This window comes from Lingula anatina, chromosome 7 (assembly GCF_051362555.1).
Source record: "Lingula anatina isolate TDL-2025a chromosome 7, LinAna3.0, whole genome shotgun sequence".
In the NCBI taxonomy this organism is placed as follows: Eukaryota; Metazoa; Brachiopoda; class Lingulata; order Lingulida; family Lingulidae; genus Lingula; species Lingula anatina.
This window is the reverse complement of record NC_141773.1, coordinates 1,482,177-1,497,826: the sequence shown is the minus strand read 5'-3', so window position 1 is coordinate 1,497,826 and position 15,650 is coordinate 1,482,177. Positions and strand designations below refer to the sequence as shown.

Genomic DNA, 15,650 nt, shown 5'->3' with positions numbered 1-15,650 from the left:
TAAATAAACTACAGTCGAATTACATAAACCAACAAACAGTTATGATTTTCTGTAAACGTGTGCATACATCAAGGTTTTGGTCACAAAGATCGCAAACTTTGATTCAGCAACAACTCCGACAAGGTGAGGTACTATATATAGGCTTTCGGGGCCTGTGCAAGAATTTCAAAATTTGATACGTGATGTGGTCTATAGATATATATCATTGTTTCTATTTAATATACAACAAACAATCACTTATGCGGATATTGCAACAAAAACAGCACATCATTTGGACAATATTTATTTTCTGATAAGATAAAAGTGATTTACAAGAAAACAAAACAATGATGAACAATAAATGCGTACATTTCTTCTTCTATCAATTCATTTGTCTATAATTTGATTGTGATTTGCAATAAATACATGTACGTGACATCATTCTGTATACATCTAATTATATAAGCTAAAGAACGCTCACTTTTGAAGTCATTATCACGCGATGATATTTAACTGAGCTTAAATACTAATACATTTGTTACTGTACAACATTGGTAACTATACATTCAATGGACACGCAACAGAAAAATATACTTTCTTTGTATGTACATATACGAAACTACAAGAAAATATACTATACAAATACGCGCCTCAGCACATGCAGGTCCTACTGGTAAAGTTACATCTGCTCTCACATACCAGTTACACAACAAAGACAAAATATACACTGCAATAAATTAAAAAGTCAGAACTTTTAATATGGGAGATATAGATGGCTGTGCTTTGGGATGTAGCTCAATAAACAGTATGTTGAGATATGGAGTGATATAACGTACTAGCATGTTATTCTACCAGTCACAGGATCGGTGTAGAACTGACGGTTGAAGCAGCGGAATAAAGAGGTAAGGATTGATGGTTTCGCACCTGCAATGAAAAAAAAGGAATTCTGAACTAAGTGACAATGGCCGGTCTATTTCACATATATTACACCATGTTTGACATACTGTCTTCAGGGTAGCACAGATCTTTTCTGAATACAAGTGATGGTTGGCAGCGTTTTGCTAATTTTAACAGAATTGAATTTTAAACTGTAAAACTGATCAATACATTTAATTTTCATTTTTCTTTGTTCTATATCTGCTTTATTTGAATACATTCTTCCCATTTAGATCCATTTAATACAAACAAAATATATAATGTATAGGTCTCTGTACACACTAAATATGAAAGCAGCTGGGTCGTTTCATGACTTCTAAAATGCATATTGGCCTATATAATAACAGTTAATTTAACTTTCGTTTCAAATCTATCTGGTGGCGCTAATAGGCAATGCAATCTCTACCGAAATCTGAAACACGGGGTGGGCTCTTCATTGGGCCATTGAAACCTCATTTCTGCGTATTTTACCTGTTTGTGGACACTCCTCTGCGGCGATACACCTCCCCTCGTGAAGCACTGGGGCGCTGCGCGGGCATTCACACCCTGTGGCACACGCCATCATACACACTGGGTTAGGGTTGGAGCACGTGGGCGGGCACGGGGAGCCACATACTCTGAAAACTTGTCTGGGAACTGGACAAAGTGCTGAAAGATTGAAATAAATGAGAGATTGACTGAGTGAACTACAAAATAGGAATCAATTGTAGGTCCATGAAATTTGACCTAATACACGTAGTATAAACTTTGTGCGGGCAAGCTGCCAGGGCCCAGAACCAAGCAAGATAAAGTGCTTGTCTTAATGGATCCCCGGCAGTCAGAAAAAGTACCAATGAGGTAATAGTTGGTCAAATGAAATCTGTGACATATTAGAACAAATATAAATAAAAAGAACCCCATAATTCCCCTTCCTACGAATTGTCTCTTCACAGTGAAAGGTTACACCGTGAAAGTGAGAAGAGATAAAATATATACTTACGATTCACCTCCTGGCTCTGCTGAGTGACCTCTTCAGATGACCCTGGGCATGCGCTTTGGCACTGCTGAAGTGATCCAAAATTGTTTCCGTTTCCTCCGCAACCACCGTAGGTGAATTCCTCACACGAGTTTGACTCCGAGTTGAAAAAATATCTTGTATGTGAACCTTTACAATGACCCACTACTTTCGGCTCTCGACAAACGTCTGAAAATATATTTTAAAAATCAGTTTTAATTCAAGGTATTGCACATGTATACGATAGCCGAGGTAAATTTTGTTTGAACATGAGGTTATGATACCTGTAGGTAATGAGACAAAAAAAAAAACTAACTCAGCCGGTTTGAAATCCAATTTAACAACAATTATTTTTTTCTTCAAAGAGCAACTTCAACGGCCTTTAGCACTTGGCTATCTTTTCAACCGTTTTGAGCAAAGCTTTCTCAAACGGAATAAAAATCTTATTTTGAAAGTTGCAATATTCTTGATAATAACTTCTCATCTCTCTACACTGACCCTTTCCACGATATATTTTCTAGTAGAATAATTTCTAGTATAATAATGTGTAATTAAAAAAAATAAAATTTCAAGATCGCTTACAATATTATATTTCGATATCAATTTTGAATGTAAGTGAAATGCAAATACCATTACGCTTTCAAAAAAAAGATAAATCTTGACGTGTAATTTATAAAAGCTGTTGGTTGTAAAAATTATCTAACATACCCTGTGCAGACCCGGGGGTGCCTGCTTCGCCTCCGTTTGCTGGCACAGCTGTAAAAAATGTAAAATGTAAAAATCACTATTTACTGTTGGATAGTTTTACATCGTTTTCTCTCCGTCTCTTTCCCTCTGTCAATGGCTGTTGTTTATAACTTTGGATATGGTTACAATTGCCAAGCCAAACAGAACGAAACAGAACAGGCATACAAGCATAGTTCTTTTGTACTGGTAAATTCTCCACAATATTTAGATTTTCTTGGCGCAAGTATAAAACGTTAACCATCAGATTTTGTTTTGGAGCAGTAACTCTGTATAAAATAGTTTGAGACAAATTTAATTTTAGAACCTACCAACACATTGTGGTTTGGGCTGAGGACAAGGACTGGTGATGCAAACCATTGTCTCCTGTTGGCATTGGGTACCGGCCGGGCATTCCATCTCCTAATATATAAAAGGGTACTTGAAATAATCACCGTTTTCTAATGACAATATTGTTTTTTTAATGAAATAAATAGTAAATGGATTGAAGAGATCAAAACTGAGCTCCATGTGCTAATTCCAAAATGGTGTATCTTACTTGAGGTAGGTACGTTTTTTTTTCAGGTTTTAAAAGAACGTGAAAGTCATATATGTGACATGACCAATGATAAAACGTGTCTTGTATATTCTAAATATAGAGAAGGATTCATCAGGACTAAAAAAACATTGACAGTCACCTTGCAAGAAGTAGCCTCTCTTTCCTGGATCTGTTGGACAGCCACCGCAGGGGAACCCGGACAAGCGTTCTGGCAATCTTGAAGCGTCAGGAAGTTGTTTCCGTTCTCGCCACAGCCGCCATATTTAAACGACTCACAGGCATTAGCTTCAGCATTGAAATAAAACCTTGGGATAGACATCCTGCACACGCCGACCACCTTCGGCTCACTGCACACATCTAAAATAGCGTGAATTGTCTGCCAGTGAGTAAACAGTATAAAATCACAATGGACTCGCTCTAACTCACTCTATCTGAAGTGCATAAAATACTATCGTACATGGTTTGTAGTCACCTTTGAGAACCAACGGGGAAATAAACAGCTACTCTATCTAAGGTTTATGTGCATATCAACTGATATGTGGCATATTAATGAAAATGCAAATGCCGAGGTTGTCTCAAAATAATAAAAAAAACGGAGCTTCCATAAAATACAAGTGCATTTATCGCAGGCCTAAGATATACCGTCATATGATAAACGTCAAATATGTTATAAATATATCTACCTTTCGGTGTTTCTTGAATGCTTACTTCTGGCTTGCCTGCAACTTGGACTGAAAAATGAAATATTATTGATTTTAATTTTCAGTCTATTTTACTGTCACGCGTACGGAACCAGCAGGGTCATCCAGAGAGGGTGACTTCAAAATATTTCCATAAGATTTGGATTATTTTTTGTATTAGCAAGGTGGGGTTTGTTCAACAGCCTTTTTGGGGCCTTATGTACCAGGCTATTCTATTTCATTGTGTTTCCCCGCCAAAATCCCATTTACCGAAAAATTCACAATGAATGGCGACGAGAAACGTAAGCGTATTATATAATTGCCCCATGTTGATCCGCATCTCTGCATTTTTTTCATTATTGATAACACAGTAAATGTCACATCAGGTATTTAAGACATAAAAAAAAACTCACCGACACACTCAGGTTCAGGCTGTGGGCAGGGGTCAGTGACACACGCTATGGTATCCTGGCGACATACTGAGCCATCCGGACAAGTGATATCCTGGTAGAAAAATGCAATATTTATGAACTGAAATAATCGAATCATCGAAAAAATATTCCTTTTTTGGATATGTAACTATTATAAATCACGTAACTGTCAATGTTTACATCAAATGCTGATGAAATTTTTTTTTTTTCTCGTAAATAATTTCAAAAATATTGATTCCACTTCTAAATGATTTAAACACATTTATTTCCCCGCTGAAATGGAGATTATTTTCTCCCTTGCAAACACTGAATTAGTGTCGTGCAGAAAATCGGCCGTGACGTGCAGAAAATCGGTCGTGACGATCATAGCCTCTTTGGAATGTTCTACAAATATGCGATGGTGCAGTGCCCGACATCACCCCTTGCATGCTGGGTACAATTAACTAATAATCAGATGACCTGTAGGAAGTACTATGGGCATTATACCTATAACAATGTTGTCGTATAGCAATTTTGTGTGTCTCACAGACACCTTAATTTGGGTCTCGGGCATGTTTTATTTCACACATTTTAAAGTTTTGGCGCCGCAACAGTTTAGGAATAAATAAAACATTTCCCCTTCGAGTGTCATCTTGTAAAGTTTTGTTTTAGTTAACAAGTCTACCAGTCATGCAATTTTTTGTTTCAGAGGCAGCCTTATTTGGGACTCGGGCATGTTTTATTGAATATACATGTATATACCGAAAGATTAGGCGCTGAAAAACTTAAATAAATAACTAAAATCTAAACATTTTCTCTCTTAGTTTATTTTTGTAAATTATTATTTTTAGATAACGAGTCGATCTACCGGTCATATTGATGCAGACGAATATGTTGCAGAAGAGAGAAGTATGTAAAGAAGTGTGTCCTATCACGAATACATGATATGATCACATCATATCATGTGATCATATCATGTATTCGTGATATGATCACATCAACACATAACACTTTCAATTGGTTGAAGAAGATGACCGCCTCAGAGGAATCACCAATTCAAACGTAATTTGGAATCTAAAGGTATGTTTTAGAAAAGACAATTTCAATGTTTACGCCCGCTTATTAAATTGAATTTGTTTTTAAAATCAAATCAAATTGACTTACCGCGCACGTTCTGCCTTGCGTCTATGATGAAAAGAAAAACAATAAAAAGTGATAAATTAAGGCCGTCATTTGATAATATCTTCTGCGTTGTCATACAGTAGGTTTTTAGATGTAATCTAGGAATTGTTACAAATTACATATAGTACTAGCTGCTGAAAATATTGATATTGACTTTCCCCTTTAACCTAGGCATATGATACCAAACGTCCAATATTTAAACTGTTTCATTGCTTCAGATTTTACATCTAAATATTCACAATTCACATCCCTCAATCTATATGAAAAATTTAATCGAAACTTATCAATGTGGCGCTTTATTGTCAAAATTATTAGGTACTTACCACCGCTAACGTGTTTTGAAACAGAAATGCCGACAGCACAAATATAACTTTGCTGGAGACCCACATCATCTTGTTGCTTTCTGTAGATTTCACGGTACAACCAGAAAAAATTAAAAAGTACCTATTATTGACAAATAACACAACAGATGATATCGCTTGATGACGATAAGAGCTGAAATGAGTGGTTATCCATCCACCAGTGATTTATATACAGCAGCGGTCGAGGAAATAGCCCTTTACTCGTGACGTGGGTAATCTAAGAATAGTTAACTGACCCCCGTGATGTGACTTAATCTTGATAAAGACTTGTTTGTCAAACGATACCTTTATGAAGGGAATCAAGGGGTCACAGACAATTCGTGACTAAGACTGACCGGTCCTTTATTAAACAGGGCGGTAGCGATGTCGCCGAGGGTTTTGCTTCCGGGCCATAACAGCACTGCTTCTAAAAATAAAGCGAAATTCCTTATCGCAATGAAGAAGGTGCCGTTATCAGGCATGGACTAGCCTTTGGTCATTATATCAAATGTTTCAACGCTGACTTTATCTCTTTATCTCAGTGGAGTGACTGACTATGTAGTCATCACACTGTGTGTTCTTTAATCAGTCATAAATAAAAATTAAGACATGATTATAATCCATAATTTATGATAAAATTGACGCTATGACGTGACCAGACCTTCGCCAAGGCAGAAAGCAAAGCGTTTTTAACAAATAACGACAGCTGGATTCAGTTGAAATTGTGACATACTTTCCCTCTTTAGAATAATTTTCTATCATAAATATTTCATCGGCATTTGTAGTGCTTTTTTTTTTTTCAATATCTGAACCACTAACAAACTAACGCCGACGAAAACATGACCGCGTACATTGGATTTTCAGCGTCTGTTTTTATTGAGAAGGGTGATAAATAAAAATGAAAAATCAACTAAAAATTTATGACAGAATTTGAAAATTCTTACCGGAATATTTAAGAAAAGGATGGAAGAAATTCTATACACTGTGCCTTGCTAGTTAGGGTGGTCTTCGACAAACCGTTAATTGTGGTTGTCAAAATAATCACAGAGTGAGAAAGTCGACGCAGTTAGACTGAAATATGACACCAGGTAATATAGAAGATGAAGGGATGTAATGTGCACCCTTGCATACCACTCTATCGAAATATATATAATTTATTAGTCTAAAGACACCTTCTTTGTTACGAATTTCGCGCCCATGACTTTTATTTTCATAAAATGCCATGGTTTTCCCCTAATATATTTTTTCATGATGTTTTATCCTTTCATATGACATTTTTCTGGGGTATAAAACTTATGAAACATTCCAATTCGGTGGTATTGTCATAAACCCCGTTGTTTCCTCTATTGATATGATATTCACTATCATAATATTGGACATCACTGTTTTGTGCAATTATCAATGTGAAAATTAAACACCGAGCATGGTTTTATCTGCTCAATCGAAAACAGAAATATAGTGATTTTTTTTATTCATCCGCCATTTTTTAGACATTTCTGGATGGTTATTCGTTTTCTAGACCATCCTGAGAGTACGCGCACATGTTACAAAAAATCGGCTTTTGTCAGATTAGTCGATGACAAATGACATTTTAGTTTACAGCGTTCGTGACGAGTCCTTGATACTGACCACAGAACATTTCCTTGGTAAAATATTAAAAGTAAATGATTTACACAGTGTCATCTTGTTCACATGTCCACACGTAAGGAGAGCACCCCCCCCCCCCATAATGCACCCACCCCCTCTCTCGGTGAATCTATCCCTTCTTAGTTGTTGCCAGGATGAGAAATCGATGCAGATGGGAGGGGTTCAGATATCTACTTATAGTGACACGTTAAAGAGGCCGCTGCACCCACCCCCACGAAAACACGGAAGTCAGATGTGCCGTATGGATAAAGTTATAATAACTGACCAAACAACTAACCATGACTCCAGGACCATTTATCACTGACCGATCATAGTAATGATAGTGTAAGTTGCAGAAGTGTAAGTTGTTTGTTTAGGCCCAAAATAAGTCCAGTAAACAACTTGTTGACGGTTTCTTGGAAGATGAGATATAAGGACAAATGTTTTCAATTTACGATCTATTTACGAGTTAGTCTGAAAAGTGGCCAAAGATTTTGATACGCCCCTTGAGTAGACGGTGTCTGATAAAGTTGGACTAACAACAATCATCAAATCTGATCTACGTTCATTCCGAAGTAAGTCGCGTGCCGTGTCGTTTTTAATTTAATGGCGGCCGGTGCTTGTGGAGAGTGGGAATTGATGGGGTGATAAGAAGAATCGGCCCAGCTTCAAGGTATATTGTCTTACGATGGACTGACTGGTAAAGTTCTGTGCATCTGAGCTCATCTGGCTGCTACCACGGCTCTCAAGCAGCAAGACATCACACGGAATAGGATTTTTTTTTAGTTTAATCTGGAATAACATACCAGACATCGATCAAAACTTGCTCAATTTGGTTCAGTATTGGCCCGACTTTGACCAATTGAACCCATTTGGGATGTTCTGGATCACCGTATCAGGCAAAAAGTCAAGTTTAAGGAAACATCTATTACATGTACTTTAATGTTAGATTTTAATTTATCCTTGGACATGAGAACGAATTTTATCCATGATTTATCACAGCTGTTTTAGTTTTTATACAGTATGTAAATGTAAACAGAGCTGAGACGCACGTGTAGCGCGGTTTTAAGAAATCTATTATTATTATTATTATTATTATCATCTACCAACTTCGTATGGTACTCCAGAATGAAGGGCACAGCATACCCCAGCACATGATTAACCACATGCTCAAATACGTCCGTGTGCCATCTGTGTACCACTTAACGTAAGACCAATGGCGAGCACACTCGCCACTAACCTCTGTGAAGTCGCAATAAGACCCACCTACGTGCTCTTGATGCAATTACACGTTGGTTATTGATTTTTAATTGACTGTTATGCCCACAAATTAATGCTTAGTTGTTTAAGATAATACACTGCTATTATTGTTCAAAATTGTAGATAATTTCATAATGATAAATCACTGTTATCTTCGTGCGTTTATATTTTGTTTCAGTATAATTGCGATAAGAACGATGTATTATCTGTCTCACTGTCACAACTACCGCACTAGTGTCATCTCTTCTCTAACACAATATATGACACTTTCACATGCGACATGATACATGTACCGACTATTCTTTAAGCAAACACCCAGTGCTTTATTTCAGTGAAATGACAAAATATGTTAGAAAGTAGGAAACTATTCTCATTATCTATTTAAGACGAGGCATTGCAACTAGTACTCTCAAATATGGCGAAAAAATTGCGTTGAAACAGCAAAGCATATGATTGTGCCGTGAGTGCGCACGAACCCTGACATTCTGCCCCTATTTGTTATATACAGGATACAAAACTCTAACCTACTATTTATCACTATTCCACTTTCGTTACTCTAAAGTGGTTTATATTACGACATGTTTATAAACGCTTTTGTGACAATTATTACTGAAAGTTTTGAAAGTAATTATTTGAAGTATATTAGTCTATATCTCATATTGCCATCATTTTAGCACGAGTGTCTATAAAAAGGAATACAGGAACGGACTAACATCCAATGCATTTATTTGACTTGCAAAAGCTAACAGATGATTTACGTCTAAATGAGATATATATCACCAAATATTATTTTATAATTCCAGACAATTAGATAAATATAGGTTATTTGATGCGATTAAGAACAATGTCAACATAAAGTTCAAATTTCCAAGTCCACTTCTTTTGCTTTGCTATGTGAAAAGGTACCTCATCAACACATCTTGGGCTAGGGGACTAAAATACTTAAATAAGATATTTCATTATAGCATGGCCTACATACATGTATTATAATTTATTTCACTATTTTCCGGAAAACCATTTCTCTGATACAGTTAAGGCTATATGATGTACAAAAGCTGCATTTAAAAGAGATTCGTCTTTAATCTTAAAAGCAAGGTTTAAGAGGGATCGCCCGCTTTTAACTTAAATATCGCGAATTGGCGTAATATTACGTGGAATTTCATGGTATTTTTGATGATATCATATTTTTGCCCCTTTATAAAGTTATGTTCACCTAAGATACCTTTCTCTGATAACAAGATTTCATTACGAATTGCCAAATAGTGGGAGACACTGACAATGGATCTACATTGGACGACACTGGGTCGACGTTGGCTCACTCAGGGCCTAGCCTGCGCGTTACCCGAGGCTGCGGCCGCTCTGGCAGTCAGCATAGAAGGCAGACCGACACATTTGTAGCCTCTTGGCGGGCAGTCAACGGTACCCTGAAAAATAAAGATTTTATCACAAGTTAACCAGCTCCTTTTATATTTCATGTAACAGATCAAGGACCTATGGTGACCTCGTTTATGCACCAAAGGAATTTACTTGATAATCACAGATATTCATGACAATTTAAGAAATGAGTCATTTTTTTAATGTTTACAATTGAATGGAATCGATATGAAGTATCTTTGAAAAAATATTTATATATATTTATTTCATTGTCATTAATATGTGTGTTAACATTTCTTAAAGCATCATGTAATACATAATAAATATGTAATACATAATAAATATTACATATTTATTATTTATATTTTTTATTTATCTATATGTATTTCTCCTTTTTTTTGATAATATCATTTAATATTCATCATATAAAAATAACTTGCTACATGTCTCCCCAGTTGGAGGTGGTGGTGGTGGGGGGCGGGGCTTACTCTAATTGATATCTTGGGTTATGCATATTTTGTTTTCCACAAATCTGATTTATCACCAACGCAGAAAGAAACAAAGATATATGTAGTTTTCCATGTCATGCTTACCTCACATAATACTGGGAACTGCAGTCGGTTGGAGCAGGGATACAACTGGCGCACATAGCTACAGAGACAGAAGTTCAAGAATGCCTCGTAAAAAACTGAACTACCATTGTCGTTATCGAAGTGGAAGAAACCATTACCATTGTCATGGTTTCCATTTCCGTTGTCATGGTTTCCATTGTCGTTGTCACGAAACCCACTCCCACTGGTACCACCCCGGCTTTGAGTGGAGCTGGATACACGAGTTGTCCCTCCAATTGTTCTGCTTTGGCTTGTCCCACTTACTCGTACAGGTCCGTTGCCGTTATCAAAACCATTGTCGTTGCCATTCCCATTTCCGTTGTCATGAAAGCCATTGTCATTGCCGTTGTCACGGAAACCACTCCTACTGGTACCACCCCGGCTTTGAGTGGAGCTGGATACACGAGTTGTCCCTCCACTTGTTCTGCTTTGGCTTGCAACACCTACTCGTACAGGTCCGTTGCCGTTATCAAAACCATTGTCGTTGCCATTCCCATTTCCGTTGTCATGGAAGCCATTGTCATTGCCGTTGTCACGGAAGCCATTGCCATTGCCGTTGTCACGGAAACCACTCCCACTGGTACCACCCCGGCTCTGAGTGGGACTAGAAACACGAGTTGTCCCTCCACTTGTTCTACTTTGGCTTGCGCCAGCTACTGGTAGAGGCCCGTTTCCGTTATCAAAACCATTGTCGTGGCCATTACCATTGCCGTTGTCACGGAAGCCATTCCCATTGCCGTTGTCACGGAAACCATTGCCATTACCGTTATCACGGAAACTACTCCCACTGGTACCACCCCGGCTCTGAGTGGGGCTAGAAACACGAGTTGTCCCTCCACTTGCTCTACTTTGACTACTTGCACCACTTACTCGTACCGGCCCGTTGCCGTTATCAAAACTATTACCATTCCCGTTTCCGTTGTCACGGAAACCATTGCCATTTCCGTTGTCACGGAAACCATTCCCGTTACCGTTGTCACGGAAATTATCGCCGTTCCCGTTGTTTTGTCGCCTGCTGCCAGATTGAGCACCCCCAGACGCACTGCCTTGTGTGAAACCTCCGCCAGATCGACTTATGGCTGCGCTTTGCCCGGTGCCGCCGCTTCCTCCTGCCGACCCTGTGCTTACAGCGGTATTGCCAGTCACGCTCCTGGCACGGCTTTGACTATTCCCGCTGCTTCCACTCTGCCCATTGCCGTTGTTGTTGTTGCGACTAGTCAAACCGAAAAGGTAGTTGAGAAGGTTAACGGGGACTCGGAGGTTGTTTGAAACCATAGGTGGGCTGCCTTGTCCCGCTATGGGCACCACGCCCTAGATTCAAGGGAAAATGAAAATGCGTTGATTTATATAATAAACTGCCCGATAAACCTGTTTCTTAAGGGCCAGAGATCTGTTTGAAATCTGAAGCATACTGTGTATACTGGTGGTAATTTACTTATCTGTGTAGTCTGTTGATCTTGTCATAAGATTAAACTTTTCATTTTTCTACATTACAATAAAACTGTACCTTTATTTTCTGGATAAAGGCACACGTTGGCAAAACAATCAACGAGATCACCTGGTTTCATAACAATAACCTGTTCTGCTAAGGCCTGTTCTTACCTTAGATTGTCTAAGTCTGCTATCATGAGATAATATAGGGATATAAGTACCTATTTGTATAATTCTGTATGTCAGTCGTTAATAATGAAGATAAAAGTCGTTTAAGGTGTTCAGGGTATCTCATACCATATGTTGATTTGTTCATTTTACAATGAATAGTAATTGCAAAAATATGTGCACTACCTATACGATAACGTTTAAAATAAAAAAAAAAAAAGATTCGTTTGACTCACAAGAGACACTGGATATGGTATAAAAGAATATGGTAAAATTTGGATAAACACCAACCAATTACCTTGGTGAAGGCAGCAAATCCAACGAAGGCAATCAGAGCTAAGAGTTTCCCATGCATCATTAACTACTCTCCGAAAGAATGACTCAAGAGGCAGGTGGTGTGACTTTATGTGTAGAACTACGATCTTCTCGCATCTACATGCTACGTGGTATACATTATCATGTGTTCAACAAGGTGAAACGGTCTACTAATACTTATATATCATTGTTCACGCCGAGACGTTGCACGCACGCACTCGTGCGAATATCTGATTAAAGGACAGGTAAAAAATTCAGGCGACTTTTGCGTCACAAAGTAGATTTGACAAAATGACATTGTATTTTCATCATTAGTGTTTAGAAATAATTGAAAACCGTAATCACCCATGCAGGCTCACAAAAAAAAAAAAAAAAAAAAAAACTTGAACTAGCATTACATTTCGATCAAACAGAATATGAACATTTTTAACAAAAATGAATTCAAAAAAGTGAATTTCACAAAGTTTAAAACTACATGAGATTTTAAGATGGACCAGCTGCTTCACTGAAGGAGGGTTGGCAGCGCCAAATACTCCCAGCTATGTGAAACAACGCCACCTGTGTTACTCAGCGACTGATGAAGATGGTCCATGGGTAATTTTGCAGTTTGTGCCAAAAAGAGTAATGATGCTAATATCCAAGAGATCAGCTGACTTGACGTATTTGACGTATACGTGCCATGAAATCGCTGCTTTTACCTTTAAGAACGTTCCAAGCAGTGCAAAAAAAAAAAAAAAATTGCGTGTTTTATCCAGTAACACCTACTATATGTCTCTTTACATCACTGTGTTTTGACGTTGTGACACGTCACAAGTTTCTCTGTCCCAGACCTATTGCTGAAAAGGGTCGCGACCAGCTCCGTCTTGGCAAAGATCTTTGTAAGACTATCTACTGAAAGGCCCAGTCAGGAATCGGGTGGGTGGGTGGGTGGGTGGGGGGATTGGTGGATGGGCTGACAGAGGGAAGGCACTGGCTCACAAGTATGCTCGAAAGATTCAATCGAATTCAAACCTTTGTCGCCCTGTGTTGGTTTGAAAACCCTTCAGCCCTACACCTATAGCTCCACCCACATCTTTTATAAACGAACGTATCTCTTTCCACACCGATTACATGATGTTGAAGCTAATAGGATGGGTAAGTTTGCGTGAGAAGATCGGTAATGTTCTGTCTCACTCAATGTTCACCTGTAGGCATAAATTATTTGCCGCAAAACACCAGAATACCAAATTGAGCAGTTGGTGAAAGTAATACCTAAGGCCACCTTCTCCACATTACCACGGACAGTTCAAGGAGTTAGAGTTAATAAGTGCTTTGCTCATGGACATAAAACACCCCAACGCGTGGACTGTATTAAAACAAGTAACTTGACTAAAACTAAACCATAAGCAGTCTTGATTATTTTGTTTGCTTAATACATAAAAAACGGAGAATGAGAATTTGCGTGGCACAAGTGCTCGATTTACAACAGAACTATCTTCTTTATTGAGAAAGTTTTCAAATGGCTGCACCGACCTCTTGCTGGCATTGGCTTTTGACTTAGATTCTACCAATAAATAAGTCTAATGGCTTACAGGTAGGTGTACCGAGATAACTGAACGGACAGACCAGTGTTTCACCCGTAAAACATCTCACTGTGGAGGTGTGAAAAAAATACGTGGCAAGCTGCCTGTAGTCATTAATTGTCACGTGAAACCAGTGCCTTACCACGGCAGTACCAAGCCAGTCTGTCGGGCTGTCACTGTCTCCTACTTTAGAAAGATCATCCATCAACCTGTATGAAGACAATGCATTAAACCTTGATGGTAAGGTTACGCAATGAATCTTTTAAAATATATATTATTTTAATCATCAATATTGATTGTCCTTAGGAGACGTGGCTCCAAAGAAACAACTGCCTTGTGACAAGAGAAAAATGGTGACGAGAACGTCACCATGGAACTACACTGTTCCCAGCGTTGGTGTTGGTTTTGTATTCATCATACTGCTAGAATGAATGCTGGGGGTAGTTGTTGTTTGGCTCTGCGGTGTGTACAAAAACAAATAAAAAAATTGCTCGAAGGTCAAATCTGATTGTGTTGGCAAGCGTGCAAAAAGATTAAAGCACTCTTCATGTTGCGCAGAGAAGACGCAGAGACAATGAGAACAGCGGTTTCCCTTTCTTTAGCTGAATGGGGCTGCTCTTTGATCCATACACGAAGAGAAAATCTGGCTTAAAATTGAAAAAAATCTGGGAAAGATGTACTAATTTTGATAAGCGTGATAATAATGAAGCATTATTGTGCAACTATATAAATTGTGGTTAAGTCTTTTATTCATTCATTCATTTTACCTCACGAAATTTATAGTCTACCCACGCTTCACTTAAGACGAAAAGGTCAGTGGGCTTTTTTTTGTAAAATTATACTGGCTTGCTTTCCATTGTTTAGGATAATTTGCCATTTTAACAGCATTTTAACTTCATCTGTTATAAAAATGTAACATTCACCATATGAATAAGATAATAAGTTCTTCCCCATGTGAAGCATTCACACAAATTATATTAATTCGACAAATGAGTTTTCTTAAAGGTACACTGACCAGGAGGAAGATCATTCATGTAAAATTATTTTAAAGATTTAAATAACGTTTAGGAAAATTAAAATTACTAGATATTGAGTCACAGATTTAAATCTAATCTCCTGGAAAATAGCGCGCCAGTGGAGTAAATAGTGATTGAGAGAGCCGTTAATGCAATTCAGCCTCCAGAGAGACACGAATATACCAATGTCGTCTGCCATTTACCATGTCTCTTTGTTTCCAAAATGACTTTCTGAATAAAACATGATCAAGATTGCGTATTCACAGGGTTTTTTTCCATACATTCATTACATAAAAACTATCACAAAAACAAAGCATCTTGGTGTTTCACCTTTAAATAGAGTTTTGCACGCAAAAGAAGTAATATTAAAATCTGCACGATTTACAGCAGGACACACTTATGTGATTTGGTATATTTAAAGTGGGGCTTAAGAAAAAGTAGAGAAGACAATATTATGTGTGAGTTAACAACATCAAATTAAAC

The 15,650-nt window shown here is 37.9% G+C and overlaps 2 protein-coding genes across 2 annotated transcripts; both read right to left on the bottom strand.

Moving 5' to 3' along the window:
* Nucleotides 1-267: 267 nt before the first annotated feature.
* LOC106159055 (tissue factor pathway inhibitor 2-like) lies at nt 268-5,977 on the bottom strand. Its single transcript, XM_013535234.2, has 10 exons — nt 5,787-5,977; nt 5,446-5,466; nt 4,285-4,375; nt 3,875-3,922; nt 3,331-3,548; nt 2,965-3,055; nt 2,618-2,665; nt 1,895-2,098; nt 1,387-1,563; nt 268-903 (listed from the first exon to the last, which is right to left on the bottom strand). Exons 1-10 carry the CDS (start codon nt 5,853-5,855, stop codon nt 815-817), a joined length of 1,056 nt encoding a protein of 351 aa, XP_013390688.2. The 5' UTR covers nt 5,856-5,977; the 3' UTR covers nt 268-814.
* A 3,419-nt stretch (nt 5,978-9,396) lies between these two features.
* LOC106159052 (uncharacterized) lies at nt 9,397-13,144 on the bottom strand. Its single transcript, XM_013535226.2, has 3 exons — nt 12,573-13,144; nt 10,658-11,986; nt 9,397-10,114 (listed from the first exon to the last, which is right to left on the bottom strand). Exons 1-3 carry the CDS (start codon nt 12,630-12,632, stop codon nt 10,010-10,012), a joined length of 1,494 nt encoding a protein of 497 aa, XP_013390680.2. The 5' UTR covers nt 12,633-13,144; the 3' UTR covers nt 9,397-10,009.
* Nucleotides 13,145-15,650: the final 2,506 nt, after the last annotated feature.